This window comes from Erythrolamprus reginae, chromosome 12, assembly GCF_031021105.1.
Source record: "Erythrolamprus reginae isolate rEryReg1 chromosome 12, rEryReg1.hap1, whole genome shotgun sequence".
NCBI lineage: Eukaryota > Metazoa > Chordata > Lepidosauria > Squamata > Dipsadidae > Erythrolamprus > Erythrolamprus reginae.
The window spans coordinates 18,875,879-18,900,508 of NC_091961.1; the positions used below are offsets into that span (position 1 = coordinate 18,875,879).

The window sequence follows — 24,630 nt, forward strand, 5'->3', positions numbered from 1 at the left end:
TTGGGCAGCTGAAACATACATATAAACTGGGTGAAAGCACACTCAATAGCAGCGACTGCGAGAGGGATCTTGGAGTCTTGGTGGACAACCAACTAAATATGAGCCAGCAATGTGCAGTGGCAGCCAAAAAGGCCAATACAATCCTGAGTTGCACTAATACCATTCTACAAAGCCTTAGTTACACCTAGAGTACTGCATCCAGTGAAGTGCTGCAAAAATTTTTACTACCACGCTGTGAGCATGGCTTATTTTGTGGGAATGGCTTGCCAGCCATGTGACCAGGTGGGAGTGGCTTGATGATAATGTGACCGGGGTGGTGGCGGCTTAAAGGTCATGGGACTGGCTTAAAGGTGGCCAACTTGATGTCACTCACATCGAGGGTTAGGGTTAGGGTGCCTGGCCTCTCCGCGCTGCAAAGAGATACAATTTTCATAGATATTTACTATATACTATTTAATTCTCTCTATATGCATACATATTACACACAGGCACACAAAAAATATACATTATCTACTAAATAAAGTGTATGTACAAATATGCACGCACAGCTCTTCTAAAATTATACACATTCAACCTCATTTACTTTGACTATGTCACAAAGGTGTTGGATGAAGGTGGTGCCGTGGATATTTCCTATCTGGACTTCAGCAAAGCCTTTGATACGGTTCCACATAAAGAGCTGATAGATAAATTAGTAAAGATTGGACTTAATCCCTGGATAGTTCAGTGGATTTGCAGCTGGTTGAAGTGCAGATATCAGAGGGTTGTTGTTAATGGAGAGTATTCTGAGCAGAGACTGGCTACAAGTGGTGTGCCACAAGGGTCTGTTCTGGGTCCTATTATTTTTAATATGTTTGTGAGTGACATAGGAAAACGTTTGGTAGGGAAGGTTTGCCAATTTGCCGATGACTCTAAAGTGTGCAATAGGGTTGATATTCCTGGAGGCGTCTGTAATATGGCAGATGATTTAGCTTTACTAGATAAGTGGTCAAAACAATGGAAACTCTAGTTTAATTTTTCCAAATGCACTTGGGGAAAAGGAATCCTCAATCTGACTGTTGTATTGGCAGTTCTGTGTTAGCAAAAACTTCAGAAGAGAAGGATTTAGGGGTAGTGATTTCTGACAGTTTCAAAATGGGTGAACAGTGCGGTCAGGTGGTAAGGGAAAGCAAGTAGAATGCTTGGCTGCATAGCTAGAGGTATAACAAGCAGGAAGAGGGAGATTGTGATCCCACTGTATAGAGCGCTAGTGAGACCACATTTAGAATACTGTGTTCAGTTCTGGAGACCTCACCTACAAGAAGATATTGATAAAATTGAACGGGTCCAAAGACGGGCTACAAAAATGGTGGAAGGTCTTAAGCATAAAACTTATTATAAAACTTATCAGAAAAACTTATCAGGAAATAGTCTGGAGGACAATCTGTATAGTCTGGAGGACAGAAGGGAAAGGGGGAACATGATCGAAACATTTAAATATGTTAAAGGGTTAAATAAAGTTCAGGAGGGAAGTGTTTTTAATAGGAAAGTGAACACAAGAACAAGGGGACACAATCTGAGGTCAGTGGGGTGAAAGATCAGAAGCAACATGAGAAAATATTATTTTACTGGAAGAGTAGTAGATGCTTGGAACAAACTTCCAGCAGCTGTGGTTGGTAAATCCACAGTAACTGAATTTAAACATGCCTGGGATAAACATATATCCATCCTAAGATAAAATACGGAAAATAGTATAAGGGCAGACTAGATGGACCAGGAGGTCTTTTTCTGCCGTCAATCTTCTATGTTTCTATATTTCTACTGTGATAGGAGAAACATACCTAGAGCCCAGAAGGAAAAAAAGGAAAAAAAAAATCTAAATTTTTCTACCGGTTCTGTGTACCTGACCCATAGGAGCCCATCACTGACTGCATCCAGTTTTGGTCACCACAGTCCAAAAAAACATTGAAACTCAAGAGAAAGTGCAGAAGAGAGCAACCAGGATGATAAAGGGCCTGGAAACTAAAACATACGAAGAGAGGTTGCAGGAACTGGGCATGGCTTATCTAGCAAAGAGAAGGACCAGGGGAGACACAATAGCAGTGTTCCAATACTTGAGGAGTTACCACAGAGAGGAGGAGATCAGGCTATTCTCCAAAGCACCAGAAAGCCAAACAAGGAATAATGGATGGAAGCTGACCAAAGAGAAATTCAACCTGGAAATAAGGAGGAACTTTCTGATGGTCAGAGCAATCAACCAATAGAACAGCTTGCCTGCAGAGATTGTGAGCGCTCCAACCCTTGAGACTTTCAAGGGGAGATTGGACTGCCATTTGTCCAAAATGGTATAGGGACTCCTGCCTGACCCGGGGGTTGGACTAGATTTATTTATTTTATTTATTTATTTATTATTTGGATTTGTATGCCGCCCCTCTCCGAAGACTCGGGGCGGCTCACAACAAGTGCAACAAATCATAAATAATCCAATTAATTAAAATATTTAAAGATTTTAAAAAACCCATATACTAACAGACACACACACAAGCATACCATGTATAAATTAAACGTGCCCAGGGGAGATGTTTAATTTCCCCATGCCTGACGGCAAAGGTGGGTTTTAAGGAGTTTACGGAAGGCAGGAAGAGTAGGGGCAGTTCTAATCTCCGGGGGGAGTTGGTTCCAGAGAGTCGGTGCCGCCACAGAGAAGGCTCTTCCCCTGGGGCCCGCCAACCGACATTGTTTAGTTGACGGGACCCGGAGAAGGCCCACTCTGTGGGACCTAATCGGTCGCTGGGATTCGTGCGGCAGGAGGCGGTCTCAGAGATATTCTGGTCCAATGCCATGAAGGGCTTTAAAGGTCATAACCAACACTTTGAATTGTGACCGGAAATTGATCGGCAGCCAATGCAGACTGCGGAGTGATGGTGAAACATGTAGATGACCTACAAGGTCCCTTCCAACTCTAATAAATAAAATAAAATAAAATGAATGTCTAGTTTAATGGAAAGAAGGACTAGGGGAGACATGATAGCAGTGTTCCAATATCTCAGGGACAGCCACAAAGAAGAGGGAGTCAAACTATTTTCCATAGTACCTGAATGTAGAACAAGAAGCAATGAGTGGAAAATAATCAAGGAGAGAAGCAACTTAGAACTAAGGAGAAATTTCCTGACAGAACGATTAACCAGTGGAACAGCTTACCTCCAAAAGTTGTGAATGCTCCAACAGTGGAAGTTTTTAAGTAGAGATTAGAAGCATTTGTCTGAAGTGATATAGGATTTCCTACCTAAGCAGACAAGACCTCCAAGATCCCTTCTAACTCTTATTTTATTTTATTCTAGTGTTCATATTGAAGTGTTTCCTTAATTGTATCCATATATGTGGTATCCAGTAAATGGGATCAAACCTCAGAGTCACCTCTTACATTTTAGCTGATATCAACAGGAGCCTGGTGAGACCCACCTTCTAAAAAGAGGTTCAGCAAGTGGTGAGGATGGAGAATAGATTTCATGACCAGTTCTTAATTTAGTATGAAGGACATTCACCCACTGTTGACTTTTCCCACAAGCCACATGAAGTGCAATCCAACTCAATCTTTACTAAAGCCCATTGAAATGAATGAGAGCTTCAGAAAAGCATATATGATCTGGTATTTCCAAACACCATGGCAAAAGTTGAAGGCATATAGAATTTTTGGGGGTGCTGAATGCAACCCCCAGAGCAAATATCTTCTTTTGCCTATCTTTCTGTCATCTTTGTCCATCTGTTTGTTATCGTTTGTGACACTTAACCTAAATGTCAGTGAACTCATTCTTTTATACAAAAGCACATTTCTGAGCCAAGGCTGTCACCGGATTTCACAGTCTCAATCTTCTGGGTGCTAAGGGAAGGAAAGGTCAATTGTGTTATATCTCTCTCTTTAGATTATATCAAGCCTCGAAGCTAAAAAAGCAAGTTTTTATTTATTTATTTTTATTTATTTATTTATTTTGTCCAATACACAATGAGGGTTTTAGTGGGTATATATCTATATACACATAGTAAAATACATGATGAAGATTATAGAGGAGATACTCATAGTAAAATATATCTAAGAAAGAATAGAAAAGAAGGTATAGTAATAGAACATGTCAATGAAAGAATAGAAGAAGAGATATAGGAATAGAAGAAAGGTATAGGAGATATAGGAGAGCAATAGGACAGGGGACGGAAGGCACTCTAGTGCACCTGCACTCGCCCCTTACTGACCTCTTAGGAATCTGGATAGGTCAACCGTAGATAATCTAAGGGTAAAGTGTTGGGGGTTTGGGGATGACACTATGGAGTCCACGCTTGAGTTCCACGCTTCGACAACTCGGTTACTGAAGTCATATTTTTTACAGTCAAGTTTGGAGCGGTTAATATTAAGTTTAAATCTGTTGTGTGCTCTTGTGTTGTTGTGGTTGAAGCTGAAGTAGTCACTGACAGGCAGGACATTGCAGCATATGATCTTGTGTGCAATACTTAGATCATGTTTAAGGCGTCTTAGTTCTAAACTTTCTAGGCCCAGGATTGAAAGTCTAGTCTCGTAGGGTATTCTATTTCGAGTGGAGGAGTGAAGGGCTCTTCTGGTGAAGTATCTTTGGACATTTTCACGGGTGTTAATGTCTGAGATGTGATTTTCAAGGGTGTTAATGTCTGGGTTTTGGCAAGTGTCTGAACAGGGTATAAATCAGAGGTGGGCTGCTAAGGTGCAACGGTGATGTGTGCTCGCCCCCATGGCTCTGAGTGCTAGCGGAGTCCAGCGCGATTCTGCTACCTGCACAGCTGCAGTAGTGGAATTGCTGTGGACTCTGCTAGCACTCAGAGCCACAGGGACGAGCACATGTCACTGTTCCACCTAAGCAGCCCACCTCTGGTGTAAATTATGTTTCATTTAGGCACAATGAATTAATTGTTTTTGCAGCACCCATCAGCACAATCTAGCGTTCAGCCCTTGTGGCTCTTTGCGGCAGGGTCTCATTAAGGTCTCCGTACAGCTAGGGAGCTGTACAAACCCCTGTTAATTAGCCTAGTTACATTACCAGCCCTGGAATGAAATGTATGATCTATAATTAAACAAGCATGCTGTAATGAACACATCAGGCAATGCCAACCATTTCCTATGGCATTCATTAGTGTTTACACTCGAGCATGCATATAACTGCAACCCAAATCTTTACTTTCTATGGAATTTAATTAATTATCCCATGACTTGGTAGATCTCGTCCTTGCTCTTTTTCTCCTTTGCATTAATAACACAGATTCTTAAGCCCATCTGGTGACACAGCAAAAGCTCTATTCATCCAATATTGGTCTCAGTAAGCTTGTAGTTAAAGCGATGCTATGCTTTTAAATGAAATATGAATGACATGGCATTCCAGTTTCTGTTAGGATATACACTAAGATCAAAAGGTTACTTACAGGACAGCAGTGCACTGGATCCTTACAACTCAAGCCTCTTTTCCAAGGGAATTGAATTCTGGGCATGTTGGACTTCAGCTCCATCATCCACATTCAGTGTGGTCTTTCTAATCGGGGAACTCTTGATTATAATCTTATCAGTTCTGGATATTCTCTTGGCTAGCAAATAATACATGAAAGCATGTGGAGTGATACCTCGTCTTATGAACATAATTGGTTCCGGGATGAGGTTTGTAAGGTGAAAAGTTTGTAAGACTTTTGCCAGCCGAAGTGCCCGTTTTTGCGCTACTGGGATTCCTATGAGGCGCCCCTCCATGGGAAACCCCACCTCTGGACTTCCGTGTTTTTGTGATGCTGGAGGGGAATCCCAGCAGGGAAATTCCAGCAGTGCAAAAACGGGTGCTTCGCTGGCAACGGAAGTCCGGAGGTGGGGTTTCCCAGCGAGGGGAGCCTCAGCGAAATTGAAGTATCGCAAGAACACGGTTGACCTATCCAGATTCCTAAGAGGTCAGTAAGGGGCGAGTACAAGTGCACTAGAGTGCTTTCCGTCCCCTGTCCTATTGCTCTCTTATATCTCCTTTACCTTTCTTCTATTCCTATATCTCTTCTTCTATTCTTTCATTGATATGTTCTATTACTATACATTATTTTCTATTATTTCTTAGATATATTTTACTAGGAGTATCTCCTCTATAACCTTCATCATGTATTTTACTATGTGTATATAGATATATACCCACTAAAACCCTCATTGTGTATGGGACAAAATAAATAAATAAATAAATAAGTAAGTAAGTAAGTAAGTAAGTAAGTAAGTAAGTAAGTAAGTAAGTAAGTAAGTCCTCGAAACCCCACCTCTGGACTTCTGTGTTTTTGTGATGCTGCGATTTCGCTGAGGCTCCCCTCGCTAGAAAACCCCACCTCCGGACTTCTGTTGCCAGCAAAGCACCCGTTTTTGCACTGCTGGGATTCCCCTGCAGCATCGCAAAAACACAGAAGTCCGGAGGTGGTATTTCCCATGGAGTGGAGCCTCAGAGGAATCGCAGCAGCGCAAAAATGGGCGCTTCACTGGCAACAGAAGTCTAGAGGCGGGGCATCTTAGTGGCGGTGGCTTGGGTTTGTAAGGTGAAAATAGTTTGGAAGAAGAGGCAAAAAAATCTTAAACCCCAGGTTTGTATCTCGAAAAGTTTGTATGACGAGGGGTTTGTAAGATGAGGTATCACTGTATTATATTATATAGTTATATTTTTATTTCTTCCCCCCATTAGTGTTGATTGACGGAGTAAATATCACCAGTCCGGTACTACTGATTCATGGTACAGTCGGGAAGTCCGCCCTGCTGTCTGTCAAATACACCAGCACAAGCCATGACAAGCCTGTGATCAAATGGCAGGTGAAACGCAACAAGGCAGCGACAATTGTGCAGTCCATCGGCACAGGGATCATTGGGAACCTGCGCCCAGAATATAGAGATCGGATAAAAATCTTCGAGAACGGCTCCCTCCTGATCAATGAGCTGCAGTTGTCTGATGAGGGGACCTACGAGGTGGAAATCTCCATCACGGATGACACTTTTACGGGCGAGATGAACATTAATCTTACAGTGGATGGTAGGTTGGTCTCAGAAAAACGAGATTTATTGATTTTTATTTACCTGACATACATCCTGACCCCAACCAACACATCAATTTATTTATTTATTAGATTCTTCATATGCCTTTATCACTTAATAGGTAACTCAAGGTGACGGATATATCTAATATTCCTTCTTCCTTCTGTTTTCCTCACAAGATCAACTCTGTGAGGTGGGTTGGGCTGAGAGAGTCTAGGCAACTGATGATATTAGCTACTTGGGTAATGAAATGTTTGCAAGAAAACAACCAAGCTCCAAGAACCCCAAGAACCCATTTCATATCTGAGCTACAAATATTCTCCTTTAGTAGAATTTGTCCAGAATACAGCCACGTGAGCTGCTGTAGTTGTGCCTAGGCACACTCACATAACTCCATCACTCTGTGATCTGCACGGTCTCTGGATGCAATTTAAGATGTTGGTTATCATCTACAAAATCCTATATGGCTTAGTACCAGATTACTTACAGGATCATCTTCTGCCCCACACTTCCCAGCGGCCGATTAGAGCCACAGGGTTGGCCTTCTCGTGGTCCTATCAACCAAACAGAGTTGATTGGCGGGACTGCGGGGAAGGGCCTTCTCTGTGGTGACCCTGGTTCTATGGAACCAACTATCCTTGGAGATCGCACCGTCCCCACCCTCCTGGCCTTCCAGAAGGCCCTAGAAACATGGCTTTGCTGGCAGGCCTGGGATCGTTGAGCTATAGCACCTTGCTCCAGCTTAGTAGGGATAAATGTTTTATACTGGGTTTTTAATTGTTGTATACCGTTTTATTTATGTACACCGCCCAGAATCCATCTGGAGTTGGGAGGCTTAAAATTCAATAAAATAAATAAATAAATACATACTGAGAGAGAATGACTAGCCCAGAGTCAAGATCAAAGTGGCAGGTAGTCCCTCAAGTAAACAGCTCCTACCTATGCCATGTATGGCTTTATAGATAACACCTGCGGCTTGAATCACAACCAGAAGCAAACTGGCAATCAGTGCAACTTGTGAAGTGGAGGTATTACATGGGCTTATTGAAATACTGTATATCCATCACTGTTTGTGCTGCTACATTCTCAATCACCCACAGTAGATGCCAGCACTTAAGGAGATAAAGAGCTTATTGAAAGAAACAAATTGTCTAGATAGCTCTATTCATAAGCAAAGCAAATACATCAATGTTAGAAATCCATTCAAGACAGGATATTTCGAAACTCCTTGCAGCAAACTTTGACAAGGCTAACCAAAGCAGAATTGTAGGATTAGTACAGCAGCTCCTCACCCAAGATCCAGCACAGAACGAAATCCATTAGCCACAAGAGGTATTGCCCAACACCCTTTCAGAACACAAACCCCTTCATTGCACAACTCTCACCCCCCAGCAACATTTCAGGACCTGTATGAAAATCCTGGGGCTGACCTAATTTTTCAGTTGACACAGAACCACAAACCCTGGTGGTTCTGTTCACCAATAAATGGACCTTCTTTCCAACCAACCTCCAGCTTGTTGTTTCCAGTGTCTTTCTCCCAGCTTGGAACTGAACCAGGTGGATTTTCCTTCCAACAGGTGACTAGGGGGTGATTAACTGTCTGAATGTATAGTTTCTTCCTTGGTGTGTAAAGGCATGGATGAGTAATGGACTCTAGGTTTGATTCAGTAAAAGGGGTGGAGACTGCTGAACTATTCCAGGAAATACGATACGGTATTTTTCAGAGTATAAGACACACTTTTTTCCTCCCTAAAAGAGGCTGAAATTTAGGTGCATCTTATACTCCAAATGTAGCTTTTTTGAAGCTTCCCCCCCAGCCCTAATCAGGTGCTTGTTGTGGTTAGCTCTGGCCCAGCTCCTGCCCCAAGGACTGTGGATGTGGGGGAGACATCCACATGCTGCAGGCCTGTTTTGCCCTCCCAGTGGAATCTGATGATGAAGGCTCCTCTGACCAAGAAGACATGAGTGACAGGGAGGAGGAGAGTGTGGCAGACAGCTCAGAAGGAGATCAATTCTCTAGCTCCTCCTTGGATTCAGAACAAGAGTTAATGATACAGCCACGCATGCGGAGAGCGATGCATAGGCAACAACAACTGAGAGATTATTATCAAAGAAAATGAGGCCACCTGTGGTTGGGTGGGGCTGTGGTAATTAGTGAGGCTGCTATAAATAGCAGCCTGTGGGTTTGGCCGTTGTGGAGGATTATCTGATTGTTGTGTTTCGTGACTGCTTTATTGACTTTTGTGTGCTGATTTTTCCCCGCTTTGAAACTAAACCAGAGCAAAGTGTGTGTCACTTTGTGAAAGAAGAAGGACTGTGAATTGCCTCACAGCTGCAAACTAAGTATCACAGAACTGATAAGGAACTTGTACAAATTATCAGTTTGTTTGGAGACCAGTGCTCTTTGCTATACCAAAAAAGGGCTTAGTTTAAGTGAATTTTCATTATAAAGAACATTGTTTTGAATTTTCAAACGTGTGTGTGTCTGAAATTTGTACCTGTGAATTTTTGGGAGGATTCTACCAGAGAGCCCGACAGAACAGTGCTAATGATATTTCTGGCTTCCAACTCCCTCCAAAGAAGTCTTTTTCCAGCTCTAAGTCTTTGCAGGCTTGTTTTCATTCCTACTTCCTCTGAAAAAGGCATTTTTAGCCCTAGCCAGGGGATAAAATAATGTGCTAAAGCTGAAAAGACTAAGGACACTACACAGATGAATACTTGGTAAGTAGATTCCTCCCCCCCACATTTTACTACCCCCCAAACTAAGATGCGTCTTATACTCTGAAAAATATGGTGTATTTTAATCTTTAGAAAGTAAAAATGTAAGAAACGTCAAGAAATTCCATCACGAATGTGTTAGGTATAAGTCAAGGTCAAAAGAGCCTGTGAAAGATTTTGCTAAAGTACCCTATCTCTATATTCAAGTCTTCGGAGAGGGGCGGCATAGAAATCCAATGAATAAATATTCAAGTATATTGTAAAACTTCTAGCAATTCCCATTTCCCAATCCAGCCTATCTCACTTCCACCACCACCACCCCAAAAAAACCCAGACAAAGAAATGAAACCTTCATCCATATCACCATATCAGTTCAGATCTTTACTGATATAACTTCCACTTGCAAATGTTTAATTGGAATTCTTCCGTGAACGGAGTTGCATGATAAGAGATTATGCTGTTTTCAGAATATATATTTGAGGAACTGGTATGATGGAAATATAATGAACATTATTACCGGCACATGCCAGCTAACAGAAAGCCTGGAGACACCAGACTACTTTGCCTGGTAGATTAGATCCTGCAGCTGACTTGGTTTTAATTGTAAAAGGTCCACCTTGGAATCAGTTTGTGTTCAGCAGACGATACAATCAAGGTCAATCAAACAATGGCTTTGTGAATTATTGTCTTTCTCTTAGTGATTGGTGAATAATCTATAATGGAAGCAAAAACAACAACAACCCCTGAATGATTTCACTAAACATGTTTCCCATCAACCCTCTTCCCCATCCATTATCTGCTTCTTCAAAACTAACAGGACACCATTCTATTTCTTTGTTGATTCCAGTTCCGGTTTCAAAGCCTCACGTTGCCTTGGCCTCCTCAACTGTGCTGGAACTGAGTGAATATTTCTCTTTCAATTGTTCCCACGAGAATGGCACTAAGCCCATCTATACATGGATGAAGGACAACAAGCCTCTTAGCAATGACTCTCGGCTGATCCTCTCCCATGACCAGAAGATCCTCACCATCACTCGAGTTCTGATGGCCGATGATGACACTTACAGCTGTCTGGTAGAGAACCCCATCAGCAAAGGACAAAGTTTTCCTGTAAAACTGACAGTGTACAGTAAGTATGGGATGCACAAATCTATACACATGGCAGTAGCACAAAATCTTGAATTGCAATATTTTTATTCTTGCTTTAAATTGTTTTTATTATAATATTTATGTATCAGTTTATGTTTTTATATATCTATTTGTTCACTTCCCAGTCATTGTGTGATGAAGATGGGAAGTAGATAAATGTTATAAAAATATTTTTAGAATATTTTTTTATTAAGTTTTGTTAGGAGAAAAATTAAACAAAAATTAAAAAGAGAAGAGAGAAAAGAGAGAAAAAAGTAATGATTTCCAATTTTCTTTGGTGCAGTAGATTAAAAAAAAAATACAATCTCAACCTTTTGTTACATTTCACAACATTTCAAGCCATTTCTGGAATGATAAGATAATTCTAATCACCAAAACCTAAAATCAAGGTTTCATCTTTTTCAGTCCTTCAGACTTTGAGTCTGAAGTCCAGAAGCGGATTCCTAGTAGAAAGAAAGCCAGATAAATTCTTTTCTTTAATTAAAGTACTCAGTTTCACCATCTCTGCTAACTACATCACCTTTATCATCCACCCTTCCATGGTGGGAATGAATGTCTCTCCATCTTCATGTTAAGAAATGTTAAGAAAGAAATATAAAGACAAATATAATAATGATGGTGATAATAGCAAGGACTTAGAGACTTGGCTAGCTGTTTTGGTAAACTCAGATGAATAAAGTGGTCCCTCTTAATGATTCTTCAAATTTGGGTTGTGTCTTCTGTTTGTTACTTTTCTCCTCAGCCAGGCCTTTTGAACTGAAGTAATGATGATTATTTAAGTGCTGTTTATTGTTTTGAACTAGAGTCTGGCTGTTTAATAGCGCTCTGTAAGTGTAGTTTTTATGTGTGCATGTTGATCTGTTTGCTACTTGGAAAGCCTTTGAAAAGACATTTGCAAATTGAAAATAATAGAGTAATGAGGAAGGAGATGCTGTGGGAAGAGTAAAGATTATAGTGGGATATAAATCTCAAGAATAAAACAGGGAAAACCTTGAGTTGGAAATCAACTTTGGCATTCACAAAGTGCTTTGGTACCATTGCCAAGAAAACAACAGTGTCCACATGATTAACAAGAATCAAATTTGATTCAAGGAAGAATTTAATTTATTGCTCCCTTTTCCTTCTCTTCCTAATCCAAAGGTGCTTTTTCAAAAAGCAACGGGAGTTTTCTTTCTCTCTCCCACCCCCCTCGCTCAAGACATCTTGTCTCTCATCCAAGAAGTTTCTTCAGAACTGAAAAATCTTCTTGGATGCAAAACATTTTCAAGGAAAAAAATAAAGAAAAATTCAGTTGTCTTTTGAAAAAGCACCTTTGGGACAAACATGGCCTGGAGGACTGAGAATCTCCATAGATGTCTTCTCCTGACCATTCCTACATTCGGTTGCTTTGTGAGCACTTGGCATCTACATACATTTATTTATTTACTTTTTACTTTTTTTAATTTTTAACTTTTGTCAAGTATGTATTGGTGATATAAAGGGATATAATAATATTTATATACATGATACTAGTATGTATAATATTATAGGAAGAGAATCTCTGTCAGTCTTTTATAACTCAGTTTTAGCAATAAAGTTCCAGTGCTTATGCAGAGTCTCTTTCCTGACTATCTCCCTTCCCTCTCTATCATTCTGTAAATCTCCTGAATGAGAAGGGGGGTCAGACTAGATGGCCACTGAGGCCCCTTCCCTCTCTATCATTCTGTAAATCTCCTGAATGAGAAGGGGGTCAGACTAGATGGCCTCTGAGGTCCCTTCCCTCTCTATCATTCTGTAAGTCTCCTGAATGAGAAGGGGGGTCAGATTAGATGGCCACTGAGGTCCCTTCCCTCTCTATCATTCTGTAAGTCTCCTGAATGAGAAGGGGGTCAGACTAGATGGCCACTGAGGCCCCTTCCATCTCTATCATTCAACTGGTGTGTGTGTGTATGAAAGAACAAACTGTCCCATTCGTTCCTTCCAAAAGTAGCATTTTGTAACAACCGTTCTGATTGGATGGTGGCGAAGTGTCCCATGTGGCCAAAAGGCTGTGGCTGAATGTGGATTTTTTTGATGAAAGGGCTGGGGCGAAGAGCTAGGGGCCTTTGGGCGAGGGAGAGAAGGCAGTGGCCGATCAGCTGCTGTGGAGGAAAGAGCTTCATCCAACTGGCGGAGGCAAAAAGTCCTAAACCCTCACTTGCACATGTTGCCATCAACCTGATTTGCTGCATTCATTGTAACTTTCATGGACAAATGGCCCACTCAGCTTTCTCCAGAGTTAGGTATCTACTATTCCCTCTACAAGAATATGGAGAATAATATATTTAAAATAAAACATTATTTTGATTCATAAACCTGACCTGACCCAGGCATGACACCACTATTACCACCCCCGCCTTCCTTGACAGTATCCTACAAAATAAAAGGGAGCGCAGAAGAATGGAGATGTTTTGCTGGCTATTAAGCTGGAATTGGCAGGTAATGCCAACGAAGGCAGCCAGGTCTCCATGGATGCTCTAAAACAAAAGCGTGAAATATTGCTTCTAAATAAAACTCAGGAGGCAGCATAAATCAAGGGTAAGGCCACAGTTGTACAGACTGTAGCCAGATGGCCCTGGATTCTTGCATGGTGTGAACTTCCAGTTCTTCAAGGAAACACATTAATTTTGGCTGCCCCTTGCTATGTAATATTAAAATGCTAAGGAAGTACTTTGAAAGAAGAACAGCTTATAATAGTGGAAGGAAGGAAGGAAGGAAGGAAGAAGGGAAGGAAGGAAGGAAGGAAGGAAGGAAGCAAGCAAGCAAGCAAGCAAGCAAGCAAGCAAGCAAGCAAGCAAGCAAGCAAGCAAGCAAGCAAGCAAGCAAGCAAGCAAGCAAGCAAGCAAGCAAGCAAGCAAGCAAGCAAGCAAGCAAGCAAGCAAGCAAGCAAGCAAGCAATTATATAAGTGCATGTACAATAGTTATTTATTTGTTTATTTATTTATTTATTTGCATTTCGAGGCCACCCTTCTCCAAGGGACTAATACGTGTACTAGTATAAAAGCAGAAGCTTTCATCAAACGTCTTCTGATAATTTTACCTTTCCCCTCAGAGCTCAGAAATTCAGCATAAAGCCACAACCTTTTAGCTTAATCCTTGAGGTTTAGCGAATCTCAAGTGTTAACTCTTTTCATTTAATTAATCACAGCTCTAATTCAATTTTTGTCTTTTCGCAGGAAGGAGCTCCCTCTATATAATCCTGTCCACTGGGGGAATTTTCCTTCTGGGTACCTTAGTGACTGTCTGTGCCTGCTGGAAACCATCCAAGAAGTATGAACCTGAATGCATATTATTTATAACTTAAACATAATGTCCCTATTGGGAAATATAGACCTGTTCATTATCTACAATTACCAATGACCTCAGTTCTCCCTCTCCCCAAATGAAATAAAACACATTTTAAGACAAGCCATCTTCTAATAGCAGATGGTTTAATTTTTGCTTTATTGCAGTCCTGCTCAAATAGTGGGGCGTGGCCCCCTGGGGGGCATGGAATGATGCGACCCCGGGGAACATGCATGGTCCCTCTTGATTGATTCCCCTGGACAGGGAATCCAAGCCTGGAAGAGAAGGTGGCCAGGCTTCGTGGGTTCTTTATTTATTTGATTTCTATGCCGCCCTTCTCCTGAGACTTAGGGTGACTTACAACAAGGTAATATAAACATGTTAGAAATCTGGATAAAATGACAATCTAAAAATCCCCATAGTTAAAAATTAAACAAACAGATTCATACATCATATATTCATTTATTGGGCAGGGCAAGATATTAAAATTTCAATGGTCCCAAGCCTGCCAGCAGAGGTGGGTCTTCAAAACTTTATGGAAGGCAGGGAGAGTGGGGCAGTATGGATCTCTGGGGGGGAGCTTGTTCCATAGGGCTGGAGCCACCACAGAAAAGGCTCTTCCCCTAGGCCCTGCCAGATAACATTTTCTGGCTGACGGGATGTGAAGAAGGCTGACTATGTGGGACTTGACCAGCCACTGAAGTCTGAAAACACTCTTCAAAGTTAGCCCCATGTAGAGAGCATCTCAGTAGTCGAACCTCAAGATGATAAGGGTGTGAGTGACTGTGAGAAGTGACTCCCTGTCCAGGTTGGGCAGCAGCTGGTGCACCAGGCGAACCTGGACAAACGCCTCCCTTGCCACAGCTGAAAGATGGTGTTCTAAGGTCAGCTGTGAGTCGAGGAGGATGCCCAAGTTGTGGACCCTCTTTGAGGGGATCAAAAGTTCCCCCCAGAGTGATGGATGGACAGATGGGATTGTCCTTGGGAGCCCAGCCACTCCATCTTGTGGGGGTTGATTCTGAGCCTGTTAACACCCATCCAAATACTAACAGCCTCCAGACGCCAGCACATTACTTCCACTGAGTGGACATGGGGTGTAGATGCATAACTGAGTATCATTAGCATACTGACGGTCGTCGGATGACAGTTTCATGTAGATTTTAAACAGCAGGGGGAGAGGACTGACCCCTGAGGAACCACACAAAGGAGGGACTTAGGAAACGACCTCTCACCCCCTGCCAACACCAACTACGACTGACCAGAGAGGTAGGAGGTGAACCACCGTAAAACAGTGCCCATCACTCCTAACCCCTCCAGCCAGCGCAGAAGGATACCATGATTAATGATATTGAAAGTCGCTGAGAGATCCAGGAGCACCAGGATAGAGGATTGACCCCTATCCTGGGCCTGCCTGTCAGTGCAATCAAAGCACTTTCCATTCTGTAGCCAGACCTGAAACTGGAGTGTTGAGGGCCCAGATAATCAGCTTCATCCAAGGACCATTGGAGGTGAAATGACAACACCTTCTCAATAACCTTCCCTATAAAGGGAAGGTTGGAGACAGGATGATAGTTGTTTAGAACAGCTGGGCCCAGGGAATGCTTCTTGAGGATGGGTGCACAATTGCTTCCTTGCAGGGAGCTGGAAAGGACCCCTCTCTCAGAGAAGCATTGAAAATCACCTGGACACAGCCCTGTGTCACCTCCCTGCTGGCCAAGAACCAGTCAGAAGGAACATGGGTCCAATAAAGAGGTGGTGGAACTCACAGCTCCCATGACCTTGTCCACTTCATCAGGCATCATCAAGTCAAATTCCTTCCACACAACAGGACTAAGACGAGCTCCTGTCATCTTGACTGACTCATTGTCAGCCAACTCTACATTCCAATTGGAGTCAAGTTCTGTCCGAATCTTAGCGATTTTATCTGCGAAAAACTTTAATAAGCACTACCCTGCAAGAGTTTGCCACTACCACCCCAATTAAGGAGGGAGTGAGTCACCCTAAACAGGATGGCTGGGCGGGATTCTGCTGATGCAATCAAGGTGGAATGATACGTGCATCTTGCCGCCTTGAGCACCACCTGGTAAGTCTCAATATGAGATCTTATAAGTGTTCGGTCAGATCCAGATTTACTTTTCCTCCAATGCTCCTCTAGACTTGTCTTCCAATGCTCCTCTAGACATCTCTTTTGGCATTTCACCCCCCGAAGTTCCTCAGTAAACCAAGGAGATCTCCTGGGTCTACTGCCACAGAGAGGTTGACAAGGTGCAATCCAGTCTAGAACCCCTTCTTCAGCCGTATTCCAGGCCATTACAAGGGACTCCGTCAAATTGTGTACAAGCGAATTCGGTAAAACCCCAAGCGTCCTCTGAAAGCCCTCCGGGCCATTGGAGGATTGGAGTCATAAAAGCAAGCCGTAGCAGAAAATGATCCGATCATGACAAAGCCCCAATAAAAAATAATTTCGAGATTATATAATTGTATTTTAAATTACAAAATGGAAGAAGAAAATGTCAAAGAAGTGATGGTTACCTGGGCCCAAAATATAGGACACATGATTCAATTAGATGATTGGGAAAGAGTATGGAGCTGGAACTTCAAATTAACAATTTCCACAGCTTATAAAGAAAATATATACAAAATGTTTTATCGATGGCATCTTGCTCTGACAAGACTGGCCAAAATTTACCCTGACTCATCTCCCAGATGTTGGAAGTGCAAAAAAGAACCAGGGACTTACTACCACATGTAGTGGATATGTCATGGGGCCAGGACATATTGGAAAAAAAATCAATGTTGGGTGAGAGAAATTATATCACTTAATGTAGAACTAAAACCTGAAATATTTCTATTGGGCATAATAAATCCAAAAATACACAAAGACATATGATATTTGAGAATCCATATCTCAACTGCGGCGAGGATTTGTTATGCACAATCATGGAAGGAAGAAATAATTCCCTGCAACCTACAAGTGATCAACAAAATATTTGAAGTGGCAGAAATGAGTAGACTAACTATGAGATTAAAAGAAAAAGAAGACATGGATTATTACCAAATTTGGGACAAATGGTATAAATGGTTAGATAAAAGAAAGAAAACCTAATAATAGTATAGAGATATTAAACTCTGAGAACTTGCAGATAGTAGAGTTTATATAGACAATAATGAATGAGAATAATAATAATAATAATAATAATAATAATAATAATAATAATAATAATTTATTAGATTTGTATGCCGCCCCTCTCCAAAGACTCGGAGAGAAGAGTGACTTAGTATAGAAGATCATTCTAACAGACAAGGGTATAATTAGTCAACTTTAAAATAAAGTATTTAATAACAATAAACTGAAGAGGAATTATAAGACCGATTATGAGATGTTAATGTGTTAAACGATATGAATAACTGCATAAAATTTGATATGAAACATTTAAGATTGGGATAGCCAAGAGAGAAATAAGATTTTTCTTTCTTTTTAAATGGTATTACTTTTGTCTTTGTTTGTTTTGTCTTTTGTCTTTTCTTTTTTCTTTTTTGTTCTTTCTTGTTGATGTTTTGACTTGTTTGCTTGTCATTGCTATTATTATGATTATATACTGTATATTGTAAGCTATTCTTGTAAAAAAAAAAAAGAAAGAAAGACAAAGCCCCTTAAATTCAGATCATTGCTCAATTGCTCTGAGAGGAATTCCAGGTCAGGAGTGTTTCCCTCATGAGTCGTACCCTGAATTACTTGAGTTAGGGCCACGGTTGCCAGGGAGGCCATGAACTCCTGTGCCAACTCAGAGAATTTGCTGAACGATGGTCTATTTAAGTCCCTCTTCTTTGTGACAACCAGTGGTGTGATCTTACCAGTACGGTTAATTGCGCACAACTCCGCGGCTCTGCTGCACGACTGCGGGATTGAGCGCAATTTTGCTTCCCGCACCTGTGCAGGTAGCAAAATCTTGCATGGGGATGTATGTGCTCACATGTTTCGGTGAGGTTTTTTGCTTCCCCGTAGATACAGTAGACGTGAAACTGCTTCCTGTTGATGCACTTTGGTGAAATTCTGGATGAAATAAAATCCTTTAAGATGATTAGAGATCAGAGCTCTATATAATAATAATTCAGTTAATGAGAGCTAGCCCAACATTTTTGTTTCTTTTTGTTAAACTTTTTTTTTGTTTTACATATAGATATCAGTGCATGAATAGTGTGGGATTTGGGGGCCATACATCCTGATACAAATAAAACTAGTACAGTTAATCATAGTTATTACATTCAACCAATTTATATACTGTAATTCTAATAATAATACACATTTATATTAAGTTGTAGTCAATCATTATTTGATTATTCAAATATGTAGTAATATTCCTCTTTTCTCTTGATCCTATCTCTATCTTACCTTTTAATCATGTCACCCTGTTATTAAAATACCTTTTCTTTCTATCCTAGGTAACTTCTAATCTTACTACCATTCTCTTTAAAAAGGGAAAGAGAAGAGAAAAAAAAAGCAAATCAGAACAACAAAAAAAGAGAAGTTTCTATCCATTGTCTCTTGTCAGCTTCAGACTTTGATTACTATGCTTTTTTTTTTAAAAAAAAAATTGCTTCCCATATTCCTCTCTTGGATCTTTATTTTTCTCTGCATCTACTTCTTGGTTATTCAATCTACCATAAAGGTTTCTCCCATCACTACCCTCTTCCAGTGCCTAGCTTCCAAAATATCTGCCCAAACCCCTATCTCCCTTTTGAAGATACAGTATCTTCATGTATCTACAATTCCCTTTTCAATTATCTGAAGATATATTCCCCCTGGTTTAACTAATCAAACACTATTATTATTACTATCTCCTCCTTATCTTCTTTTGTTAGCTGGTTCTTCGGTTCAATCTTTTCCTCCATTACTATTATTATTATTATTATTATTATTATTATTATTATTATTATTATTATTATTATTATTTAGATTTGTATGCCGCCCCTCTCCGTGATCTCGGGGCGGCTCACAACAAAAATATAAACAATCGTACAAATCCAAATAGATTCAATAAATTTAAGTATTTAAAATAGTTTTAAAAAGAACCCCACTATATTAACAAGCACACACACAAACATACCATACATAAATTGTACGTGGCCTGGGGAGGTGTTTCAGTTCCCCCATGCCTGACGACAAAGGTGGGTTTTAAGAACTTTACGGAAGGCAGGGAGAGTAGGGGCAGTTCTAATCTCCGGGGGGAGTTGGTTCCAGAGAGCCGGGGCTGCCACAGAGAAGGCTCTTCCCTTGGGGCCCGCCAAGCGACATTGTTTAGTTGACGGGACCCGGAGAAGGCCCACTCTGTGGGACCTAATCGGTCGCTGGGATTCGTGCGGCAGAAGGCGGTCTCGGAGATATTCTGGTCCGATGCCATGAAGGGCTTTAAACTCTTTTAACTCTTTCCTTTTCTGAGCATCTTGATCCTTATTCATCATCCCTTATATAATATTTTACATTTTTTCTGCAAACCCCTTAAATCCTTTCTCTACTATATCCTTTGTGATTTGGAAAATCAATGCCATCTCCTTCAAAGTTCCACTCATTTCTTCCTTGTTAAGCATCTTATTTTACTTTTAAAAACCCAACTTTTGGCCAGTTATTTATGTAGCCCTAAAGAACCATTTATTCAGACCTAATGTTGCCTTTGAAGAAGTACAGTAATCACAGCTCTTTATATCTCATACATATTCAATCAGTTCTGTATAAATAGTCCCAGGAGTTATCAGGTGGCTCTTTACATTGCCTTTATAGATTCAATCTTCTAATTACATTCAGGGATCACTTTAATTAAACTACTTCTTTGTTCTTTTTTGGGTATAATTTTTCTTAATTTTTCTTCCAACATACAATAAAACAACATGAGCAGTAAAAAACAGAGAATCAATGCTTAAAATAATAATTAGTGATATTTCTTTGATACATTAAACATTCAGAGAAAAAAGAAAATGCTAGTAATGCTTTAAATATATACTTTTTATCCTTTGCTAAGTTAATTAAAATTAACTACTCATAAGATATATTTCATCTACAAATAACAATATTATGAAATATAGTCCCTTATATTCCCTTTTTCTATTTATAATGAAACATAAACATCTTAACTTCTTAACTCAATATCTAATTTGATCTTTTCATCTCTGTATTAACTCCTTATCCAATGCTGCCACCAATCCTTATTTCGTCATCTGAGTCTTTAATAGATTAAAATTAAATCGTCATGTATTTCTTCAAAAGTAATTAAACAAAATACTTCACAATTATTTTTAGTTTTCAACCATTCATAAAACTTTCCAGATCTTATAGTAATCACACTCTTCCTTATCTTTAAATTTTAAAGTAAGCCTATTCATTTCAGCACAATCTAAAATCTTACATAATATTTCTCTTTTGTCTGGGATTTTATTCAGCTTCCAATTTTGGGCTTTCCAAAAATTTCTTAGCTTCTGTGCATGTCCACCACATATGATAAAAAGAGCTTGGTAGCTGATTACATTTCCAACATTTCATTGATCTGTTCTTAAACATTTTTGCTAATCTTTCTGGTGTCATATGCTATCTATAAAACATCTTATATATATTCTCTTTATATGCTATTGACATTGACATTTTATAATTTCTTTCCCAAATTTGTTGCCATTTATCTATATCTATTGAATATCCTATATTCTTCATCCACTTTATCATTGTATCTTTAACTTGTTCAAATTCTAAATCAATAGATAAAAAATAGCTATATTTTTTTTTATCATATGTTCATCTGAGCCAAATAAAATTTCATCTAGTTTAGTATTTTAAAGATTTACATCCTTCTTCTTTATTATCTTCATTATATCTTGCCTGCAATTGTATATATGTATACCAATCAAGATTTATACCTTGGTTTTCTAATTCTATCATTGTTTTCAACCTTTTTGACTGTCTATTAAATCTTTGTATCTTGAAATTTTATTCCACTATACTCTGTTGGGGTGTATCTGAGCTTCCAAAGATGCAGTCTAATAAGGTACTCTAGAATAATGTTTATTTTTAATTTTTTCCAAGTTTCAATTAGAGAATTTCTAATGCTATGTCCTTGAAAATACCTATGTGTAGTCTGTTTTCCATACCATACAAATTAGTGCCAACTTATCTGTAAATCGTGCCCTTCTAAAGTCAAAAGTCTTTTGTTTCTGAGCGTTATCCATTCTTTAACCCATGTCATTGCCGCTGCAGATGCCAGTTTGGAAATCCAAATCCTCCTCTTATTCGTACATCTTGTAGACATTTTAAACTAATCCTTGGTCTTTTTCTTTGCCAAATAAATTTAATTGTTATCTTATTCATATTATTAATAAAAGTTTTATTAACTTTAATTGGTATGTTTGAAAATAAGAAAAGCAATTGTGGTAAAATATTCATCTTAATTAGTGCAATCCTGTCCATCAATGACAACTGCAATTTTTCAGCCGACCAGGAAGGACGTCTTCGTGACGTCAAAGCTCCGCCCATGGAATTCCCTATTGGGATTCCCCACCTCCGTTTCAGCCTCCAGATTGGCCGAAAACGCTGCCGCCGATCGCAAAAATGGTGCTCTGCCGGATGCCGCCGCCCGGCTGTAACCTTCTGAAACAGCCGGGCGCTTCTCGGCAGCCTCCCGAACCTGAACCCGAAAAGTTCGGCAAAAGTTCGGGTTCGGGTTCTGTTTTCTATAGGATGAGTGACAGGGGTATTATAGCGATGATGAATAGCAATGGGGACAAAGAGTCCGCCTGGAAGATGCCCCTTCTGATGTTGATCAGTCCATAGCTTTCATTCCCAACAAAAAGCTCAGTCTTATCGCCTTTTCTATAAGTTTCCTGATGTTTTCATTGACTCCAATGACTTCCAGACATTTTATGATCCAGTTGTGTGGCAATGAGTCAAAGGCTTTCTTGTAGTCAATCCAGGTCATGTATAGGTTTGTTTTCCTGTTCTTACAGTTCTCCAAAATCATTTTATCAATTAGGAGCTGGTCTTACGTACCTCTGCGTCGTCTTTTATTGCCCTTTTGCTCCACTGGCATGTTGTCATTTTCTTCTAGGTAGTCGTGAATTCTGTCAGCTATGATACCTATCATCAGTTTGAGCATGGTCAGCAAACATGTTATTGGCCTGTAGTTTCCTGGTATGGCTCCTTTCGCTGCATCTTTCTGTATTAAATATGTTCTGCCAGTTGTAAGCCATTCACTGATATTTCCTGTCTGCAGCATTTTGTTGAACAATTTGGCCATTTTTGCATGCAGGCTGGTCAGGTATTTCAGCCAAAAACCATGCTGAAATACCTGACCAGCCTGCATGCAAAAATGGCCAAATAATAATAATAATAATAATAATAATAATAATAATAATAATAATAATACAGTAATAATAATAATAATAATAATAATGATGTAGTGATGAATTATGTTTGCCGATCCCAGTAAAGCGGCCTTTTGCAATTGACAGATGGAGATTTTGTCAATTCCAATGGGACATTTGAAAACCATCGGAATTGACAAAATCTCCATCTGTCAATTGCAAAAGGCTGCTTTACTGGGATCGGCAAACATAATTTGCCACTACATCACGCTGTCCTAGGGCTTGGAAGGCGCCCGACTGGTGATGAAATACGAAATCCAGCATAGTGATCTCGTTTGCTGTGTTGTACTGACATAATAATAATAATAATAATAATGATGATGATGATGATGATGATGATGATGATGATGATGATTTGGATTTGGATTTGGATTTGGATTTGGATTTAGATTTAGATTTAGATTTAGATTTAGATTTAGATTTAGATTTAGATTTAGATTTAGATTTAGATTTAGATTTAGATTTGTATGCCGTCCTTCTCTGAAGACTTGGAGGATGCTGGAGAGTCTCTGTAACAATCGCAACTAAGACTAAAAGCGGAACTGTCTTTGTCTCTCCAGAGTCACATAGCCATAGGGATTTTGTTATAAACTCCAGATCCAATTTATTTATTGGAGAACGGCAAAGCAGGGTAGACCAGACCCACTCTTGCTTGAACTGGGATAGACCGCTAGCTCACCATAATTCCTGGATTAATAGTGCTTGAGTTGTCCTTAAAAAGAATCCATAGTTTGCCTCTACTGTACCTCAATTCCTACAGTACAATTTTAGCTTAATGAGTCCTCCTTCATGAGCCTCCAAAAACATTGGCTAAAAGCTCTTACACAAAAGAGAGACCATCTCTTTTATGTAAGAGCCTTGGCATCATGATTTTTCTAATTTTTCTCCAGTATTTTGTTTGCAGTAGTGGATGTATCAGCAGATATTGGGAACTAGTGGAAAATATATCGGTATGTGTATGAGAGCGTTTCTTAATTTTTTCCTCTTGGATTCCTTCCCAAATATATGTTGCTTCATCAGTGAAGGGCTACCAAAAATTTATCATTTTATTCATTTATTATTAAGATTTGTATGCCGCCCCTCTCCGCAGATGTTACTACCACACTGTGCCCGTGGCTTATGCAGGATGCCCTACATTTTCTTTCAACTTTCAGTGCAAATTAGGTGTTCTGGGGTGGAACTCCATTTTTGCTACCCCACTGTGTTTCCCCCCCACCCGGTCCAGGCAGCAGCCCACCCCTGTGCTTCATCAAGAAAAACTTCTAACCAGGGATGAAATCCAGCAAATTCTGACAGATTCTGGGAAACTGGTACCGGAAATTTTAAGTCGTTTGGAGAACTTGCAAATATCATCTCTGGCTGGGCCCAGAGTAGGGTGGGAATGGAGATTTTGCTTCCTCTGCCATGCCCACCAAGCCACACCACACCACACCCAGTAAGCCACACCTACAGAACCGATAGTAAAGTGTTGGTAATGACCTTTAAGGCCCCACATGGCATTGGGCCATAATACATCCGGAACCGCCTTCTATCACACGAATCCCAGCGGCCGATAAGGTCCCACAGAGTTGGCCTTCTCTGGGTCCCATCAACCAAACAATGTCGTTTGGCGGGCCCCAGGGGAAGAGCCTTCTCTGTGGCGGCCCCGGCCCTCTGGAATCAACTCCCCCCAGAGATTAGAATGGCCCCCACCCTCCTTGTGTTTCACAAATTACTCAAGACCCACCTTTGTCACCAGGCATGGGGGAGTTAAGATATTCCTTCCCCTAGGCCATTACAAGTTATGCATGGTATGTTTGTGTGTATGTTTGGTTTTTATAATAAGGGTTGTTAGTTGTTTTATTAAATTTGATTGTTACATGTTGTTTTTTATCATTGTTGTTTGCCGCCCCGAGTCTGCGGAGAGGGGCGGCATACAAATCCAATAAATAATAATAATAAATAATAATAATAAACAAAATGTAGATTTCACGACTGCTTCACGTCCATGTTAGTTGGTCTTTCTGGTTAGTGCAATGCTTCTC

General features: G+C 40.2%; 1 protein-coding gene across 1 annotated transcript in view; it reads left to right on the forward strand.

The window, feature by feature from the left end:
* HEPACAM (hepatic and glial cell adhesion molecule) overlaps positions 1-24,630 on the forward strand; it is a 38,260-nt gene that overhangs the window by 8,674 nt on the left and 4,956 nt on the right. The window contains exons 2-4 of the mRNA XM_070765050.1: positions 6,690-7,031; positions 10,599-10,880; positions 14,095-14,188. Coding sequence (XP_070621151.1) covers positions 6,690-7,031; positions 10,599-10,880; positions 14,095-14,188 — 718 coding nt within the window. The remainder of the gene's footprint in view (positions 1-6,689; positions 7,032-10,598; positions 10,881-14,094; positions 14,189-24,630) is intronic.